Source organism: Gopherus evgoodei, chromosome 21 (genome assembly GCF_007399415.2).
Source record: "Gopherus evgoodei ecotype Sinaloan lineage chromosome 21, rGopEvg1_v1.p, whole genome shotgun sequence".
Lineage (NCBI taxonomy): Eukaryota > Metazoa > Chordata > Testudines > Testudinidae > Gopherus > Gopherus evgoodei.
The window spans coordinates 16747348-16764754 of NC_044342.1; the positions used below are offsets into that span (position 1 = coordinate 16747348).

Below are 17407 nucleotides of genomic sequence, written 5' to 3' on the forward strand. Positions count from 1 at the left end.
ATCATTCCCCTTTGTCTCCCCCACATTATGTCTTTAACTCAAAGTTTATCCAAGAGCAGACTATAAAGTGGAGTTAATGTTCAGACCTCTTCAGTAATTTTGGGATAAATATATTACAAGTATGTTGTAATTTTTCGCAAAAGGACACAGGATAGTCACCATTATAATTAAACAAAACCCAAACATCTTACAATAAGAAATGACATTTGAGTTCCCACATAACTTTAATTCTGCTCTGCAGTGACACCACTAAGGGGAAATTGGAATAAAAAAGTACTGTTCTTAAAAAAAAAATCGTGCATCAACAAAGACTAACTTTTTTTTTTGTCTTCTTTTAATTCATGTTCATTTAGGGAAGAGTTTTCTGTTCAGGAATTTCTTTAGGGCTGTTTTCATCTCCTTGTTTCTCAGGGTGTAGATCAGGGGGTTCAGAACTGGGGTGATGATGCAGTACATGAGGGTGGGTATCATGTCTCTTTCAGAGGGGAAACCCGGTGAGGAAATCATGTAGTTGCTGAGGACTGGCATATAGAATAGAGACACCACGGTGAGGTGGGATGCACAGGTGGAGAAGGCCTTTCTCCTACTTTCGCGTGAGTGGACTTTCAGGAGGAGGAAGGAGATGATGTAGATGTAGGAGAAGAGGGTGAGGACAAATGAACTCAGACCAAGGACACCAGCATCAATGTTGAGCAGGGTCAGGTTGAGGTGGGTGGTGCCACAGGCCAGGCTCAGCAGGGGCTTGATATCACAGAAGAAGTGGGGGACAAGCTTGGAGCCGCAGAATTGTAGCCGGGAGGTCATGACTGTGGATGTAAGGGCGTGCAGGAAGCTGGTGGACCAGGTGGCCGCTGCCAAGAGCAGGCAGGTCTGTGGACTCATGACCAGCCTGTAGCGCAACGGGTTGCAAATGGCAACATAGCAGTCGTAGGCCATGACAGCCAGCAGCACGGCCTCACTGCTGCCAAGGAGGTGGAAAAAGAGGAGCTGGGCCAGGCAGCCGGCAAAGGAGATGGTCTGGTGCTCATACAGGAAACCAGACAGCATCTTGGGCACAGTAACTGTGGAAAAGCAGATGTCCAGGCTGGCGAGGTTGCCGAGGAAGAAGTACATGGGGATGTGGAGCTGGGACTCGGCCACTACCGTGGTTATGATGGCCCCATTACCCAGCAGGCTGGTTACGTAGAGCAGGAGGAAGAGAGGGAAGAGGAAGTGATTCAGCCCTGGGAGATTGGTCAGGCCCAGGAGGACAAACTCACTCACCTCTGTCTGGTTCTTCATTGCTGAGGATGGGAGGGACACATGCCAGCGCAGAAAGAGATGCACAAATTGCTGTAATTTGTATATCAACAAGCACCTGCCATCCAAGCTCTCAGAGTGCCTAGTGATTATTAATTTAACCTTCCAACTCCTGCTACAGGTTAGCATCTCCATTTCATAGTTGGGGAAATGGCAGTAGAGAGGGGCAATGTATCATCTATATACCTGTATCTATAAAATGCTATTTGGTTGTAAATTTAAGCACTCGATAGTAAGGAAATGCCAGAACATCTACAGTTCCCCACGCAACTGTCATTCAACCCCTTGAATATCCATCCCATGCACTGAACAAGGCAAGGCTCTTGGGCAAGAAAACAGTATATGTTAAAGTGATTAAATCCCATAGCATAACGCATATGAACAAAGGTGCTGAATTAAGGTTGTAAAGCTGGCATTTTCTAATTGCCAAGAGAAGAGTTTGACTTTGAACTTTAAACGATATTCTTGTGCATAGAGGTTGTTTTTTGTTTTTGTTTGTTTTTCATAATTCTAGTAGTTGGAACTATAATAAAGATCATCAGTTCTGGCTTACCCCTGAGCTGTGCTGCAAACATTTCTGCCACTTAATCAACAGGCCAGAGGGAGGGGCTAATAGGGTAATTTGCCCCGGGCCCTGCAGAAGCCCCCACAAGAATATAGTATTCTATATTATTGCAAATTTTTTTAAGGAAGGGGCCCCCAAAATTGCTTTGCCCCAGGCTCCCTGAATCCTCTGGGCAGCCCTGAGGTTATCTTGTGTCAGAAGAAGGCTCTTATAAATAGATCCTCACCAAATCCATGGTCTATTATGGTCAATTTTACAGCCATAGAATTTGAAAACTGGTAAATATCACATTTTCAGCTGTTTAATCTGAAATTTCAAGGTGTTGTAACTGGGGGGGATCCCAACCCAAAAGGAGATGGGGGGGTCGCAAACCTGTTGTAGGGGAGTCATGAGATTGCCACCCTAGCTCCTGTGCTGCCTTCAGAGCTGGACTGTGAAGGCAGCAACCACAGAGCTTCCTGCAGCTGCAGGAGGTTCCCGGAGGTGGAGTCCTGTCCCTCCTCTGCCCAGCTGCAGTTAGGAGCCCTCCTTCTTTGGGCACTCCTAGCAGCACAGGGAAGATTGGACACAACCCCACAAGTCTCCTCCAGCTTCAGGAATGTCTGGGGCTGCTGCCCAGTCCCAGAGAGCATCCTGCAGCAGGGAGAGGCAACTGGAAGTGATTCTGGGCTCCTGCCCCAAAGGCAGCTGTGAAGGAGAAGGACAAGTCCGTCCCGCCCCCTGCCCACCTGGAGATAGGAGCCCCCTTTACTGGGGCACTCAGAGGAACAAGGGGACATCGGATTACATGGGGAACATGGGGAATGGTTTATTACATGGTCCATAATGCATTTTTCATGTCCATGAAATTGGTAAGGCCGTACTTATAGAAGAGAGCAGGGGCACAGAGAGATGAGGCCAGGTGGCTGGTCTTAAGAGATGGCCAGAGGAAGCCTATCTCACATCTCTTTCCTTATGCCCTTCCATCCCCACAGTGCTCCAGCAGCAATCAGCTATCCCATTACCTCATGTGTTACTGCTTCCAAAAGTCAGTAGTCATATCCTCTGTGCAGCATCCAAATGAAAATAGAATGAAACAGAGAAAATGGAGAGATTGAGAGAGGAGTGAAAAAAATGAAAAATATGAACTGTAAGAAAGAAAGATAGAAGAAAGGGAAGAAAGAATAATAATTTCAGAGTCTGAGAATGCTCTGATGTGTTGCATCTGTAGATAAAGAACAGTGCTTTGTTATAAGCTCTTCAATTCCATAACATACCTAAATAGACTGCATTCACCTTGAAGCTAAAATACTATAACAATGTAGGACAAAATCCACTCAGTGAGAAACGTGAAAGAGGATCAAACACTAATTGTTCTGGAAACCTTGATGACTGTGAACAGAGAGACCTTTTAACACAGTCACAGTCTCTGAAATGCCACATTGTGAGCAGGGAAATTGCCTTCTATCTGACAGTTCATTTGGGATGTAATTCTTGTACCACCTAAGAATTTGAAGTTAGAAAACAAACAAGACCAACGCTTCTTGGAAAGATGGAGGTTGACAATATTGCGAGGACCAGAGGTGTTTGAAAAGCATAAAGAAGAACCACTGATCTATAAAAGTTTCCATGAGCAAGTCCTCTCCATTTTTATAATCAGAATTTGTGTAGTGAAGTGGTGCTGTGTGAGAGATTGGGAAACACCTCACTAAAGGGTACCATAATTGAGGCATAAGCATCTGAATAGAACTGAACAAGGATCCAAAGCTCAGAGGCTTGAGCATATTTCCAAAGGCATGTAGGCAGCTAAGGATGTAGATATATACTTAATAGGATTTACAAAATCATCTAAGTGAGTTAGGCACCTAACGCCTATTGAGTTAACTTAACTTTGGTACATGGAAAAATAAAGGAGCAATTAATCAAACCACCAATTTGTAAGCACCTAGAAGAAAATAAGATGATAAGTAACAAACAAGATGACATTGTCAAGAACAAACAGTATCAACCCTGCCTAATATCCTTCTTAAACAGACTAACAAGCCTTGTGGATAGGGGGGAAGCAACAGATGCAAGATACCTCAACTTTACTAAGGCTTTTGATACTGTCTCATAATTCAGTCTAGATAAACCTACTGTACCCTAGGTGCACAACTGGTTGATAAACCATACTCAGAGCATAGTTATCAAGGGTTCATTGTCAAGCTAGAAGGGTATATCAAGTGGGGTCCCGTAGGTATCTCTCCAGGGTCCAGTTCTATTCAATAACCTCATAAATGATTTAGATAATGGCAAAGAGTGTACACTTATAAAGTTTCCAGATGATACCAAGCTAGGATGTGTTGCAAGAGCTTTGGAGGATATGATTAGAATTCAAAATGTTCTTGACAAACTGGAGAAATGGTCTTAAATACACAGAGTGGAATTCAATATGGACAAATGCAAAGTGCTCCACTTATGAAAGAACAATGAAATGCACATGTACAGTTGGGAAATGATTGCTTAGGAAGAAGTACTGCAGAAAAGCATCTAGGCTTTATAGTCAGTGTTCCCTCTAATTTTTCCCACCCATATGCGGCATGAATTTTGTTATGTGCCCCAATATGAAGGTGATGTGTTGCACATCACCTCCCTATTGCGGCACATAACAAAATTAATCCGGTAGGAGTGAGGCTGAGGGGTTCAGACTGTGTGAGGGGACTCAGGGCTGGGGAAGCGGGTCGGGGTACAGAGGTGTGACGGATCTGGCTTGGGGTGCAGGCCCTAGAGTGGTGCCGAGGATGAGGGGTTTGGGATGCAAGAGGGTGCTCAGTGGCTATGGCAGGGAGAAAGGACTCCCCTCAGCTCTTTCTCCCCGCAGTAGCTCCTGGGCTAAGGGTGAGAGGTGCGTCTCCACATCACAACAGCTCAAGGTTGGAAGATAGGTGCCCCTCCCTCAGACCCAGCAGGTCTGGGCTGCCCTTGTTGTGGCTGGGTCCTAGCCGCTCCCTCAATACCACCTGGGATGTGGCTGGGTCCAGGACTCCCCGCATGCACCACCCCAGCAAGTTCAGGTGCCCCATCCATGGCTGGGTCCAGGATACTCTAGCCATGCTTGGGACGAGGCTGGGCCATGCGGCAGCAGAGTTGAGGCCGGGGTAGGAGCGCCTCTCCCCTAGCCGCCGCAGTTCCCCCAGCGAGTACCTTGAGCACATGTGTGGCAATAAATAGGCTGTGGCACAGCTGTTTGGCCTCACAGCTTACAGGGAACTTAGGTTATAGTGGATCACAAACTAAATCTGAGTCAACAATGTAATATTGTTGCAAAAAAGTATGTATGTATGGGATGTATGTAAGCAAAACAGAAGAAAATTCTTCTATTCTATTCAATGCTGATAAGGCCTGAGCAGGGGTATTGTGTCCAGTTCTGGGTGCCACACTTCAGGAAAGATGGCAGCAAATCAGAGAAAGTTCAGAGGAAAGCAACAAACAAGATTAAATGTCTAGAAAAATATGATCTATGATTGAAATAAATGATTTGTTTAGTCTGGAGAAGAGAAGACTGAGGGGCTACATGATAACAATCTTCATGTACATAAGAGGTTTTTATAAAGAGGAGATTGATAAATTGCCCTGAACCACTGAGGACAAGACAAGGACTAATAGGGCTTCAACTACAGCAATTTTGATTTAGTTTAGACATTAGAAAAAACAAAACAAACCAAAAAAACCCACCCTGACTGTACAGATAACAAAGCACTGGAACACATTAATTAGGGAAGTTGTGGAATCTCCATCACTGGAGGTTTTAAACAACAGGTTGGACAAACACCTGTCAAGGCTGGTCTAGATAATACTTAGTCCTGCTTCAGAGCAGGGGACTAGATTAGCTGACCTATTGAGGCCTCTTCCAGTCTGGTATTTCTGTGCTTCTCTGATGCGGTGCTATGGCCACTGTTGTGGAGGTTATACTGCATGGCAAAGTTGATGTGTTCCTTTCACCTTTATTAACAGAGCAGTATATTTTAGCCATGCAACATAATTTTGTGCTTTTCAATCCCAAGGTCCTAGGTTTGATTCTTGAAGCTGACATTTCCAGCTGAAAATTGAGATTTGCTTTTCTGATGAAAAAAATCAACATTTTTTTTTAAAGAAAAGCCAATCCTTTCATAGAAAACACTGAAATGTAGGACTGGAAGGTCTCTCAAGAGGTCATGTAGGTCAGCTTCCCACCCTGTGCTGAGGTAGGACCATGTAAATGAAGGCAATTCCTGACAGGTGTGCGTCTAGCCTGGGGTGGGAAAACTTTTGGCCTGAGGGCCAGCAGCATTGGGTTTCAGAAATCAGTAGCTCTTGCAACGCCACAGAGAGCAGTGCATTGTGGTAGCTATCCCAGTGTGCAGGTGGCTGCAGTGTACTTTGGAAAGGATTTGCAACGCCTAATGGAGCAGGCACAGCATCATATGATGTGGGTTTCCCAATGCCTTTGTTCCTGGACATCCTACTAGATGGCCAAATGCTTTTCAAATGGTGGGATGGAGTACGACAGAGTATGTTGTGTGTATGTGGGGGGAGAGACAGTTTGTTTTGGGGGGCAGAGTGTGTCAGCATGCTGTCTTGTAAGTTCAGACAGCGGCAGGGGGAAGGGGGAAACCCCAACATCAGCCTCACCTCTCTCTCACACACGCACAAAAGCCTGTCTCTGCAACGTGAGCATTCCACAGTAATGGTTTGCTTTATGTCCTGGAGCAGATAAGCATGCTGGATGTCAGAAATGGAGCTTTGAAAAGGGATATCTGCATGACTACTGCGGGGTTCAAAACAATGAAGAGAGTGGCCACTTGACTTCAAGGGATTCTAGGACATTTCTGGAGACCAATCACAGTGCAGTAATGCAACACATTGTCCACATCAGGGATAGACAACCTATGGTACGTGTGCCGAAGGCGGCACATGAGCTGATTTTCAGTGGCACTCACACTGCCCGGGTCCTGGACACTGGTCCTGGGGGCTCTGCATTTAAATTTAATTTTAAATGAAGCTTCTTAAACATTTTAAAAACCTTACTTACTTTACATACAACAATAGTTTAGTAATATATTATAGACTTCTAGAAAGAGACTTTCTAAAAACGCTAGAATGTATTACTGGCACACAAAACCTTAAATTAGAGTGAATAAATGAAGACTTGGCACACCACTTCTAAAAGGTTGCCAAACCCTGGTCCACACTAACACCCCAGCACTTCAGCCTGGGCACAGAAAGCTCTATGCTTCTCATGGAGGTTATCATAACCTTATTCCCAGATTCTGGACCTTAGCGTCCAAAATATGGGGGTTAGCATGAAAACCTCCAAGCTTAGTTACCAGCTTGGACCTGGTACTTGCTGCCACCACCCAAAAAATTAGAGTGTTTTGGGGCACTCTGGTCCCTCTGAAAAACCTTCCCTGGGGACCCCAAGACCCAAATCCCTTGAGTCTCACAACCAAGGGAAATAATCCTTTTTCCCTTCCCCCTTCCAGGTGCTCCTGGAGAGATACACAGACACAAGCTCTGTGAAACTACACAGAGAGACTCCCCCTCTCTGTTCCCAATCCTGAAAACAGGAATGCAAAGTCAGGCTAGCAATCCAACACACAGATCTCCCCTTGATTTCTTCCTCCCACCAATTCCCTGGTGAGTACAGACTCAATTTCCCTGAAGTAAAGAAAAACTCCAACAGGTCTTAAAAGAAAGCTTTATATAAAAAGAAAGAAAAAATACAAATAGTCTCTCTGTATTAAGATAACACAATACAGGGCAATTTCTTAAAAGAATATTGAATAAACAGCCTTATTCAAAAAGAATACACATCAAAGCACTCCAGCACTTATATTCATGCAAATACCAAAGAAAAGAAACCATATAACTTACTATCTGATCTCTTTGTCCTTACACTTAGAAACAGAAGACTAGAAAGTAGAACTACTTCTCCAAAGCTCAGAGAAAGCAGGCAGCCAGAAACAAAGACCCCAGACACACAATTCCCTCCACCCAAAGTTGAAAAAATCCGGTTTCCTGATTGGTTCTCTGGTCAGGTGTTTCAGGTGAAAGAGACATTAACCCTTAGCTATCTGTTTATGACAGAGGTAGATTACCAGGGGTGCTCCAGCTGCAGAGTCCAGGCTAAGTGCCTTGTCAGTGTGGACACCTCAGGAGTTAGGGTGCCCAGAGCTGATTTAATGCGCTCTAACTTGCAGGTGTAGACAAGGCCTTCAATGCATCCAACTTACCAAACTATTATTTAACATACTCTTTTCCTGCTTTGTTCTGAGATCCTTCCACCTTGTTATTAATATTAATCATGTCAAGCATCTGACAGTAGACCAGTAGTCCCCAACCTTTTCACGGCCAGTAGCACATTCATGTTTTCAGAAGAGTGTGGTGGGCACCAACAATTTTTCAAGGCTTATTTTGTATTTGTACATTAAATAATACAAAAAACATCATATTTAATATTACAAAATATATGAAGCCAGAGAGAAGCTGCGAGGACAGAGAACACCGGCACCCACAGCCCCAGAGTACTTTGTCCCCACCAGGTGTGGGGCCCTGGCTTCTCTCCTCTGCTGGGCACTAGGTGGGCCCCGCACCTGCCTGGGACCGAGAACACAGTTCTCTGTCCTCGGCAGGTGCGGGGCCGCGGCTTCTCCACTCTGCTGGGCATTAGGCGGGCCCTGTACCTGCCGGGAACAGAGAACACGATGCCTGCAGCCTGAGTTCTCTGTCCTCGTCAGGCGTGGGGCCATGGCTTCTCTCCCCTGCTGGTCACTAGGTGGGCACACATAAATGCCCCTGCTGGCGCCATGGCACCTGCAAGCACCGTGTTGTGGACCACTGCTCTAGACACTCAAAGGAGTTCAGACACCTACCTGACATTTTGGGAATCTAAATCCCAGAAACAGGCCACACTGGGATTCACAAAACCCCCTCCAAACCTTGGAGGTGCCTAAATTTGGTGCCCAAGTTCTTGCAGTCAAAGTTCCCTGCACACCTAATGTTTCTTCCTTTGGGCAGGCGAACTGCATCCAGCCATGGTCAGAACTCAGGTCCCTGTAGGTGAGCTCATATAAAACAGGCCTGCACGGGAACCTCTCTCATAACTTTTAGCCCAGTGGTTACGAGACTAATCTGGGATGTGAGAGACTCAGGTTCTAGTCCCTCAGCCCCCTGAGGGGGAGAAGGGATTTAAACAGGGATGTTCCACATCTTCGGTGCATTGTCTACCATTGGACTCTACATATTCTGAAGTGGGCCTCCCTCAATCTGTCCTGTTGACACTGTTCCACTTTGGATTAAATAAGTCAGGACAGGGTGTGAGAGAGAAAGGGAAAGACAGCATTAGAATGATTCTATAGAGTGGTGGTTATAGCCCTCTTCTGCAAGGTAGGTAGTTTCTGTAGCTAGAATTTTTTTTTTTTAAGTAACGGGAAATCACCCCATCGACCAACCCTCCTCCTTTTTGTTCCGGGCTTGGGACCAGCGCTGAGAATGGAAAAAGAATGCTTACCAAATACTATCCTTGAATGGAAGCCAGAAAACACAAGAAGAAAGAGAGGAAGACTGCAAATAACATGAAAATGAACAGTTCTGAACAACAAAAGAGCACCTCAACAGAAATGCAAGGATGGCAAATGTAGGTAGCCCAATGTGCAGCAAAGTATGGGATGGACTAAGGTCTAAGTGAAAAGTCTGAAAGGTGGGGGAACCAGGATCCAGTCCACCAGCTCCAGTGACTTCAAAGCTCCAGTGACTTTTTTTGGTGGAACAGTTTTACACAGAAAGGTTTTTGGAGTTGGGTCAGTCTCTCAATATGTTTTCTTGCAGTCAATGAGGCTCTGCTCTCATTTGATGCCGAAAAGAGCTACTACAATATACCACTAATAAATAACAATTCGTTTAAACATTTGTACCATAGCTAGTAATGATGAAGAGGTTCAGCATTTGACCCACCCACCTACGTTGTCTGTTGTTGATTGTCCCCTACTCTCTAGTTTCCTGTGGTTAACATGATATTATTCTCCTATGCTCTAGTTCCAATTGTTAACTTTACTTTTTGAGCAAAACACAGGATAGATCTCAAGAACCTGGTCCTCAGTGCTGAATGGCACGTACAGACATATATTCCATTGCCATTTTCTCTTCTTCAATTCCCATACAAAATCGATGTTAAGATGGAGAAAAGGTTGAGAGTGCACATAAAGTAAACAGGAGTGAAAGACATTACAGAGATATTTTAATTATTCAAAGCAAGTTTTAAAATCCAAGAAGTTCAATTAAGGTTTAAGAAATCCTGGTGTGTTAATTTCTGGAAATACACAAATAAGAAACCAAACTAATCTTAATTTTGCTCTGCCACAGAAATTTCCAACTTCCTATACAAACTCATTGATATACTGTTCACAGGCTATATTTCAATGATCTATTTATTTATATGATTAACAGTCATTCCGTCTTCTCCCTCATTGTGCTTCTAACTGAAAGTTTCTCCATCACAGAAATTAATATGGAGTTAATGTCCAGGATATATGTCAGTAATGTGGAGTAGAATACAATACAAGAATGCTTTAATTTTCCCAAAATACACAATGGATATTCACCATTAAAGAGAATCCAAATATGTTATAAGAAATGACATTAGGGTACTGAAATTCTGCTCTGTAGAGATACCAGAAAGGAGAAAAAAAATGCAATGTGACTTTAAAAATCTGTGGGTCAACAAAGAGTAGAGTGTTGTAATTGTAAATGAATAGGGTTTCCCTTCATTTAAGTCAAATCCTTTCAGGGAAAAGTTTTCTGTTTAGGAATTTCTTCAGGGTGGATTTCACCTCCTTATTTTTCAGGGTGTAGATCAGGGGGTTCAGAACTGGGGTGACGATGCAGTACATGAGTGTGGGTATCATGTCTCTTTCAGAGGGGAAACCAGGAAAGGAAATCATGTAATTGCTAATGGATGGCATACAGAAAAGAAACTCCACAGTGAGGTGGGATGTGCAGGTGGAGAAGGCCTTTCTCCTATTTTCCTGTGAGTGAACCTTCAGGAGTAGGAAGGAGATGATGTAGATGTAGGAGAAGAGTGTGAGGATGAAGGAACTCAGACCAAGGACCCCGGCATCGATGTTGAGCAGGGTTAAGTTGAGGTGGGTGCTGCTGCAGGCTAGACTCAGCAGGGGCTTGATATCACGGAAAAAGTGGGGGACGAGGTTGGGGCCACAGAAATGCAGCAGGGAGGTCATCACTGTGGACATCAGCGCATGCAGGAAGCCGGAGGACCAGGTGGCCACTGCTAGGAACAGGCAGGCCCGTGAGTTCATGACCAGCCTGTAGTGCAGCGGCTTGCAGATGGCCACGTAGCGGTCATAGGCCAAGACGGCCAGAAGCATGGTCTCAGTGCTGACGATGAGGTGGAAAAAGTGAAGCTGGGCCAGGCAGCCTGCAAAGGAAATGGTCTGGTTCTCAGATAGGAAACTGGACAGCATCTTGGGCACAGCAACCGTGGAAAAGCAGATGTCCAGGATGGAGAGGTTGCCCAGGAAGAAGTACATGGGGGTGTGGAGCCAGGGCTCAGCAACTATGATGACTATGATGGTCCCATTACCCAACACATTGGCCATGTAGAGCAGGAGGAAGAAAGAGAAGAGGAAGTTCTTCAGATCCTGGAGGTTGGTCAGGCCTAAGAGGACGAAATCGCTCACCTCTGTCTTGTTGTCCGTCCCTGAGGAGAGGAGGGAGATGCTCTAGATGCAACAATCCTTGCACTTTGTATTTCTATGAACACCTTCCCCAAGTTTCTCAGATCACCTGCAAGTCATTAATTAAACCTTCCCATTAAAATGGGTCAAAAATGAAATTAATAGGCAGCAGGTTTAAAACAAACAAAAGTAAGTATTTCTTCACACAACACAGTTTATCTGTGGAACCCTTTTCCAGAGAATGTTGTGAAGGCCAAGACTAAAAAGGGGTTAAAATGAACTAGATAAGTTCATGGAGGATAGATCTATCAATGGCTATGAGTCAGGGTGGGCAAGGATTGTGTCACTAGCCTCCATTTATTAGAAGCTGGGAATGGATGATAGAGGATGAATCAATTGACGATTACCTGTTCTGTTCATTCCCTCTGGGGCACTTGGCATTGGCCACTGTTGGAAGAGTGGATACTGGTCTGACTTAGTAGAGCCATTCAAATGTTCTTATGTTCCCAGTGCTGCAGAGGGTTAGCCTCCTCATTTTACAGTTGTGGAAATCAAGGTAGAGTTGTGTTATCTATATATCTATAGTTAGAAACTTGTTTTCACTTGTAAAGTTAAGAACCTTAAAGCAAGGAAATGCCAGAACATGTACTGTTGCCCAGGCTACCATAATTTTGTCCCTTGTGTATCTGTCCTGTGCACTGAGCAAAGCCAGGATATCTTGGAAGAAAGCAATATGGCCACATCTGCATGTGGAGCTGGGGGCGCTATTCCCACCTTGTGTTGATGGACCCATGCTAGCTCTGCTTCAGCGAGTGTGCTAAAACTAGTAGCGTAGCTGTGGTAGCCCAGGCAATGGGAAGCAGTGGCATAGTGGACCTATGGGTCATAATGGACCGCAAGCTAAATATGAGTCAATGGTGTAAAACAGTTGTAAAAAAGAGAACATCATTCAGAGATGTTTGAGCAGTAGTTTTGTGAGCAAGACATGAGAAATAATTCTTCCTCTCTACTCCATGCTGATACGGCCTCAACTGGAGTGTTGCGTTCAGTTCTGGGTGGCAAATTTCAGGAAATATGTGAACAAATTGGAGAAAATTCAGAGAACAACAAAAATGATTAAAGGTCTAGAAAAACATGACCTGTGAGGGAAGAATGGAAAAAAATGGGTTTATTTAGTCTGGAAAAGAGAAGACGGAGAGGGGACATGTTAACAGTTTTCAAGTATATAAAAGGTTGTTGCAAGGAGGAGGAAGAAGAATTGTTTTTCTTAACCTCTGGGGATAGGACAAGAAACAATTGGCTTAAATAGCAGCAAGGGAGATTTAGTTTGGACATTAAGAAAATCTTTCTAACTGTCAGGGTGGTTAAGCACTGGAATAAGTTGCCTAGGGGGGTTGTGGAATCTCTATCATTGGAGATTTTTTAAGAGCAGGTTAGCCAAATACCTGTCAGGGATAGTCTAGATAATACTTAGTCCTGCCATGAGTGCAGGGGACTGGATTAGATGACATCTCGAGGTCCTTTCCAGTCCTATGATTGTATGGTAAGCTAGCAACCCCAAGAATCACCCATGGGGTCTGGGTAGGTTTCTACTCATGGCAACTGGCTCATGCTGCTTCTTGCCACGGCCATGCTTCCACAGCTGCACTACTATTTTAGCATGCTACTTCAAGCAGGGCAAGTATGAGTATGTAAGCACTAGCTGGGAATCAAACCCCTTGCTCCAAGTAGACATAGCCTATGTGATATCCAATTAAAGTCTCTGTTATAATGCATACACACCAAAAGGGCCAGAATTCATGTTCCATAGGCAACTGGTGTTTTCTCACTGCTGAGTTAGTGTTTCACTTTGCAACTTAACTAAGGTCCATTCAGATAAGTGTGGGTTTTTTGTTTTGGCATTAGTTCTCTTAGATTTAGCTATGTGACAGACCCAGGCCAGTGGGATACAGGAGTCTGGTAGAGAGCAAATATACTGGTCACTGGATGAGAAGTTTTCTGTTCCCTGAGTGACCAGAGCAGGGGGTACACTAGAGTAATCAGGAACCTGCTAGAACCAATTCAGGCAGATAGGCTGATTAGAACACCTGCAGCCAATCAAGGCAGGCTAATCAGGGCACCTGGGTTTAAAAAGGAGCTCACTCCAGTCAGGGATGGGGGAGCCTGAGGAGAGGAAGTGCATGTGAGTAACTGGGAGTGAGAGGGTGTGCTGCTGGAGGACTAAGGAGTACAAGCATTATCAGACACCAGGAGGAAGGTCCTGTGGTGAAGTTAAAGAAGGTGTTTGGAGGAGGCCATGGGGACGTAGCCCAGGGAGGTGTAACTGTCATGCAGCTGTTACAGGAGCCACTATAGACAGCTGCAATCCACAGGGCCCTGGGCTGGAACCCAGAGTAGAGGGCGGGCCCGGGTTCCCCTCAAACTTCCCAACTCCTGATCAGACACAGGAGAAGTTGACCCAGACTGTGGGGAAGATCACTGAGGTGAGCAAATCTGCCAATAAGCACAGGACCCACCAAGGTAGAGGAGGAACTTTGTCACAGCTATAATAAACTCCCATCATATGTCATCAGAATGGGCTTAACTCTGAGCACTGCTGCACAAGCTCCTACGACTTAAACAACAGGACTAATTATAATAGCTGGTGGCAGGAGAAGGGATTAATCCAAGAGGCCAGGGTCATAGGTTGCAGAGTCCAGATGCTGGTTCTGGGACATGGACAGGCAGAGCCCAGCATAGACTCATAGGTTTTGGATCTATCTACACTATAATTAAAACCCCCTGCTAGCTGACTTGGGCTTGCAGGGCTTGGGTTAAGGCGCTGATTTATTGCAATGTAGCTGTCCAGGTTGGGCTGGAGCTTGGGCTCTAGGACCCTATGAGTTTAAAACTGAAAGTGACCTGTGCTCCATGCTCCAGATGAAGGTGAAAAATGCCCAAGGTCTCTGCCCAACTGACGTGGAGGAAAATTCCTTTCCAATACTAAACATGGTGACCAGTCTCTCTTTATTTCCACCTCTCCACCCATGCCGCTCCACCAGCTCGCAAGTATTCCAGTACTTCATGTATAGCTTCTGCTACTTCCAAGAGTCAGTAGTCAGCTCATATCCTATGTAAACCAATCAACTGGAAACAGAATGAAAAAGATTAAATGGAGAGATTGAGAGAGGAGTGATAAAATGAAAAATATGAACTGAAAGAAAGAAAGAAAGAAAGAAAGAAAGAAAGAAAGAAAGAAAGAAAGAAAGAAAGAAAGAAAGAAAGAAAGAAAGAAAAAGAACGTTGATAATCTGGGAACACTGAAGTTTTACATCTGTAGATAAAAAGTGTGAATCATTATAAGCTATTCAGTTCCATATCATACCTGGATAAACTGATTTCCTTTTGAATTTGAAATATAACAGTGGCATGGGATAAAGTCCACTGTGGGGGAAATTTCAGAGAGGACTGAACACTGGATGCTGAGCAAACCTTGAATAGTGTGCAAATGAGCCACCTTTTATCACAGTCACACTCTCTGAAACAACCAAATTGTCAGCAGGGAAATTTCCTTCCATCTGGGATGTAATTCTTGTACCATCTGAGAATTTGCCTTTAGAAAACAAACAAGACCAATGCTGGAAAGATGGAAATTGACAATATTGTGAGGAGTAGAGTTTGTTGGAAAGCATAAAGAAGAGCAACTGTTTTGCAGATGTTTTCACAAGCAGAACCACTCAATTTCAGTGAGCAGTATTTGTGTAGTGAAATAGTTCCTTGTGAGAGGATGAGAAACGCCAAACACTAGTCTTGTGTGTAGAGGCTGTAGAAGCAAAACACGTGAGCTGAGAACATCAAAATTGTTGGAGGGATACTAATGGCCAAGTCTCATTATAATGAATGACTTTCAGTGTGAGTTGGGTGCACAGGCCTCTTCACAAATCCTAGACAAATATACTAAGATCAACAGATACCACAATTGAGGTATAAGCATCTGAATAGAACGGAGGAAGACATAATCTGACTCCATAGCTCAGGGGCTGGAGCATGTTTCCTTTGTATTTAGTCACCTAAGGATGCAGATAGGGACTTGGTGGAATTTACAAAATCACCTAAGTCAGTTAGGCATCTAACGCCTCCTCAGCTCACTTGATGGGGTGCTCTGTCCCCCTCTAGTGGAGGCTAGGTTTTGTGGGGAGGCTGATGTGTTGTGATGGCCTTGCTCAACAGAACTATGTCTTTTAGCCCAGGTAGTAGAATCTTATGCTTTACTATCTGGACCGCCTAGATTTGATTATTGATAAAGGTGTATCCAACTGAAAAAAATCACCATTTTTTGAGAAACCCTAATCCTTTAATAGAAAACATAGAAATGTAGGAATGGAAGGGACCTCAACAGGTCATGAAGTCGATTTCCTTCCCCTTCCCCCACCATTCTGAGGCAGGATTAAGTCTACCTGGATTATCCTTGATAAGGTGTTTGTCTAACCTGCTTTTAGAAACATCCAAAACTGGGAATTCCAAGCCTCCCTTGGTTCCTGTTCCAGAGCTTAACTAGCCTTAATTTTTCCCCCTAATATATCACCTAAATCTCCTTTCCTCCAAACTAAGCTAATTTCTTCTCATCCAACCTTCGGTGGACATGGCAAACAATTGGACACAGCCCCCATTCAGCCATGTCTTCTCTAAACTAAACATTCCCAGCTCTTTCAATCTTTCCTTGTTGGTCATGTTTTCCAAAGTTCTTGTCATTTTTGTTGCTGTCTTCTAGATTTTCTCAAATTTGATCACATCTTTCTTACAGTTCAGGAATGTGTCTAAAACTCCAATTGAGGTCTCACCAGTGCTGTGTAGAGTGGAACAAGACCCTCCTGTGTCTTACACGATTCTATACCATAACATATGCCTTTTTTTTTTTGCCTCATGTTTTCCAAAGTTCTTGTCATTTTTGTTGCTGTCTTCTAGATTTTCTCAAATTTGATCACATCTTTCTTACAGTTCAGGAATGTGTCTAAAACTCCAGCTGAGGTCTCACCAGTGCTGCGTAGAGTGGAACAAGACCCTCCTGTGTCTTACACGATTCTATACCATAACATATGCCTTTTTTTTTGCCTCAGCACCACACTGACGACTCTTATTCCATTTGTGATGCGTTATAACTCCGAGATTCTTCTTCGAGTGATTGCTCACATCCATTCCAGTTAGGTGTGCGCGCCGCGCGTGCACGTTCGTCGGAAACTTTTTACCCTAGCAACTCCAGTGGGCCGGCAGGTCGCCCCCTGGAGTGGCGCCGCCATGGCGCCCAATATATATCCCTGCCGGCCCGCCCGCTCCTCAGTTCCTTCTTACCGCCGTGTCGGTCGTTGGAACTGTGGAGCGCGGCATAGCTGTCCTCCACGTCCCTAGCTCTCCTAGTTTCTATCGCTTGTTTATCGCTTATCTCTAGTTCTATATAGTTGTTAAATTAGTATTGTTAAGTAGATAGTTTAGTAAATAGCTGTTAAGTAGTTCCTGGCCGGGGGGCTTAGCCCTTCCCGGCACCGGGCGTCAGGCTCATGCCTGTTTCGCCAGGCTTCAAGCAGTGTGCGGCCTGCAAGAAGCCCATGCCTACCAGCGATCCCCACGAAGCGTGCCTGAAGTGCCTCGGGGAATCGCACAGATCTGACAAGTGCCGCATCTGTAAGGCTTTTAAGCCGAGGACAAAAAAGGAGAGGGATCAGAGGCTCCGGACTCTCCTAATGGAGGCGGCACTTGACCCGTCGGCTTCGCAGACCGTGGTTTCGGCACCGGCACCGGATCGCTCCGGCACCGAGAAGACTCCCCGGCACCGACCTTCTTCGGCACCGGAATCAGAGCCTAGGCCGTCGAAGTCTAA

General features: G+C 44.8%; 2 protein-coding genes across 2 annotated transcripts; both read right to left on the reverse strand.

The window, feature by feature from the left end:
• Positions 1-345: 345 nt before the first annotated feature.
• On the reverse strand, positions 346-1281 carry LOC115638341 (olfactory receptor 12D1-like). Its single transcript, XM_030539948.1, has one exon. It carries the CDS (start codon positions 1279-1281, stop codon positions 346-348), a length of 936 nt encoding a protein of 311 aa, XP_030395808.1.
• Positions 1282-10632: 9351 nt separating this feature from the next.
• On the reverse strand, positions 10633-16263 carry LOC115638117 (olfactory receptor 12D1-like). Its single transcript, XM_030539698.1, has 2 exons — positions 16164-16263; positions 10633-11576 (listed from the first exon to the last, which is right to left on the reverse strand). Exons 1-2 carry the CDS (start codon positions 16261-16263, stop codon positions 10633-10635), a joined length of 1044 nt encoding a protein of 347 aa, XP_030395558.1.
• Between the last annotated feature and the right edge of the window lie 1144 nt (positions 16264-17407).

Coding starts and splice junctions, on each gene's coding strand:
- LOC115638341 (XM_030539948.1), bottom strand. CDS start 1,281: ATGAAGAACCAGACAGAGGTGAGTGAGTTTGTCCTCCTGGGCCTGACC.
- LOC115638117 (XM_030539698.1), bottom strand. CDS start 16,263: ATGACCAACAAGGAAAGATTGAAAGAGCTGGGAATGTTTAGTTTAGAG. Junction 11,577..16,163: donor GTTTGCCATGTCCACCGAAG/GTTGGATGAGAA, acceptor TCCTCTCCTCAG/GGACGGACAACAAGACAGAG.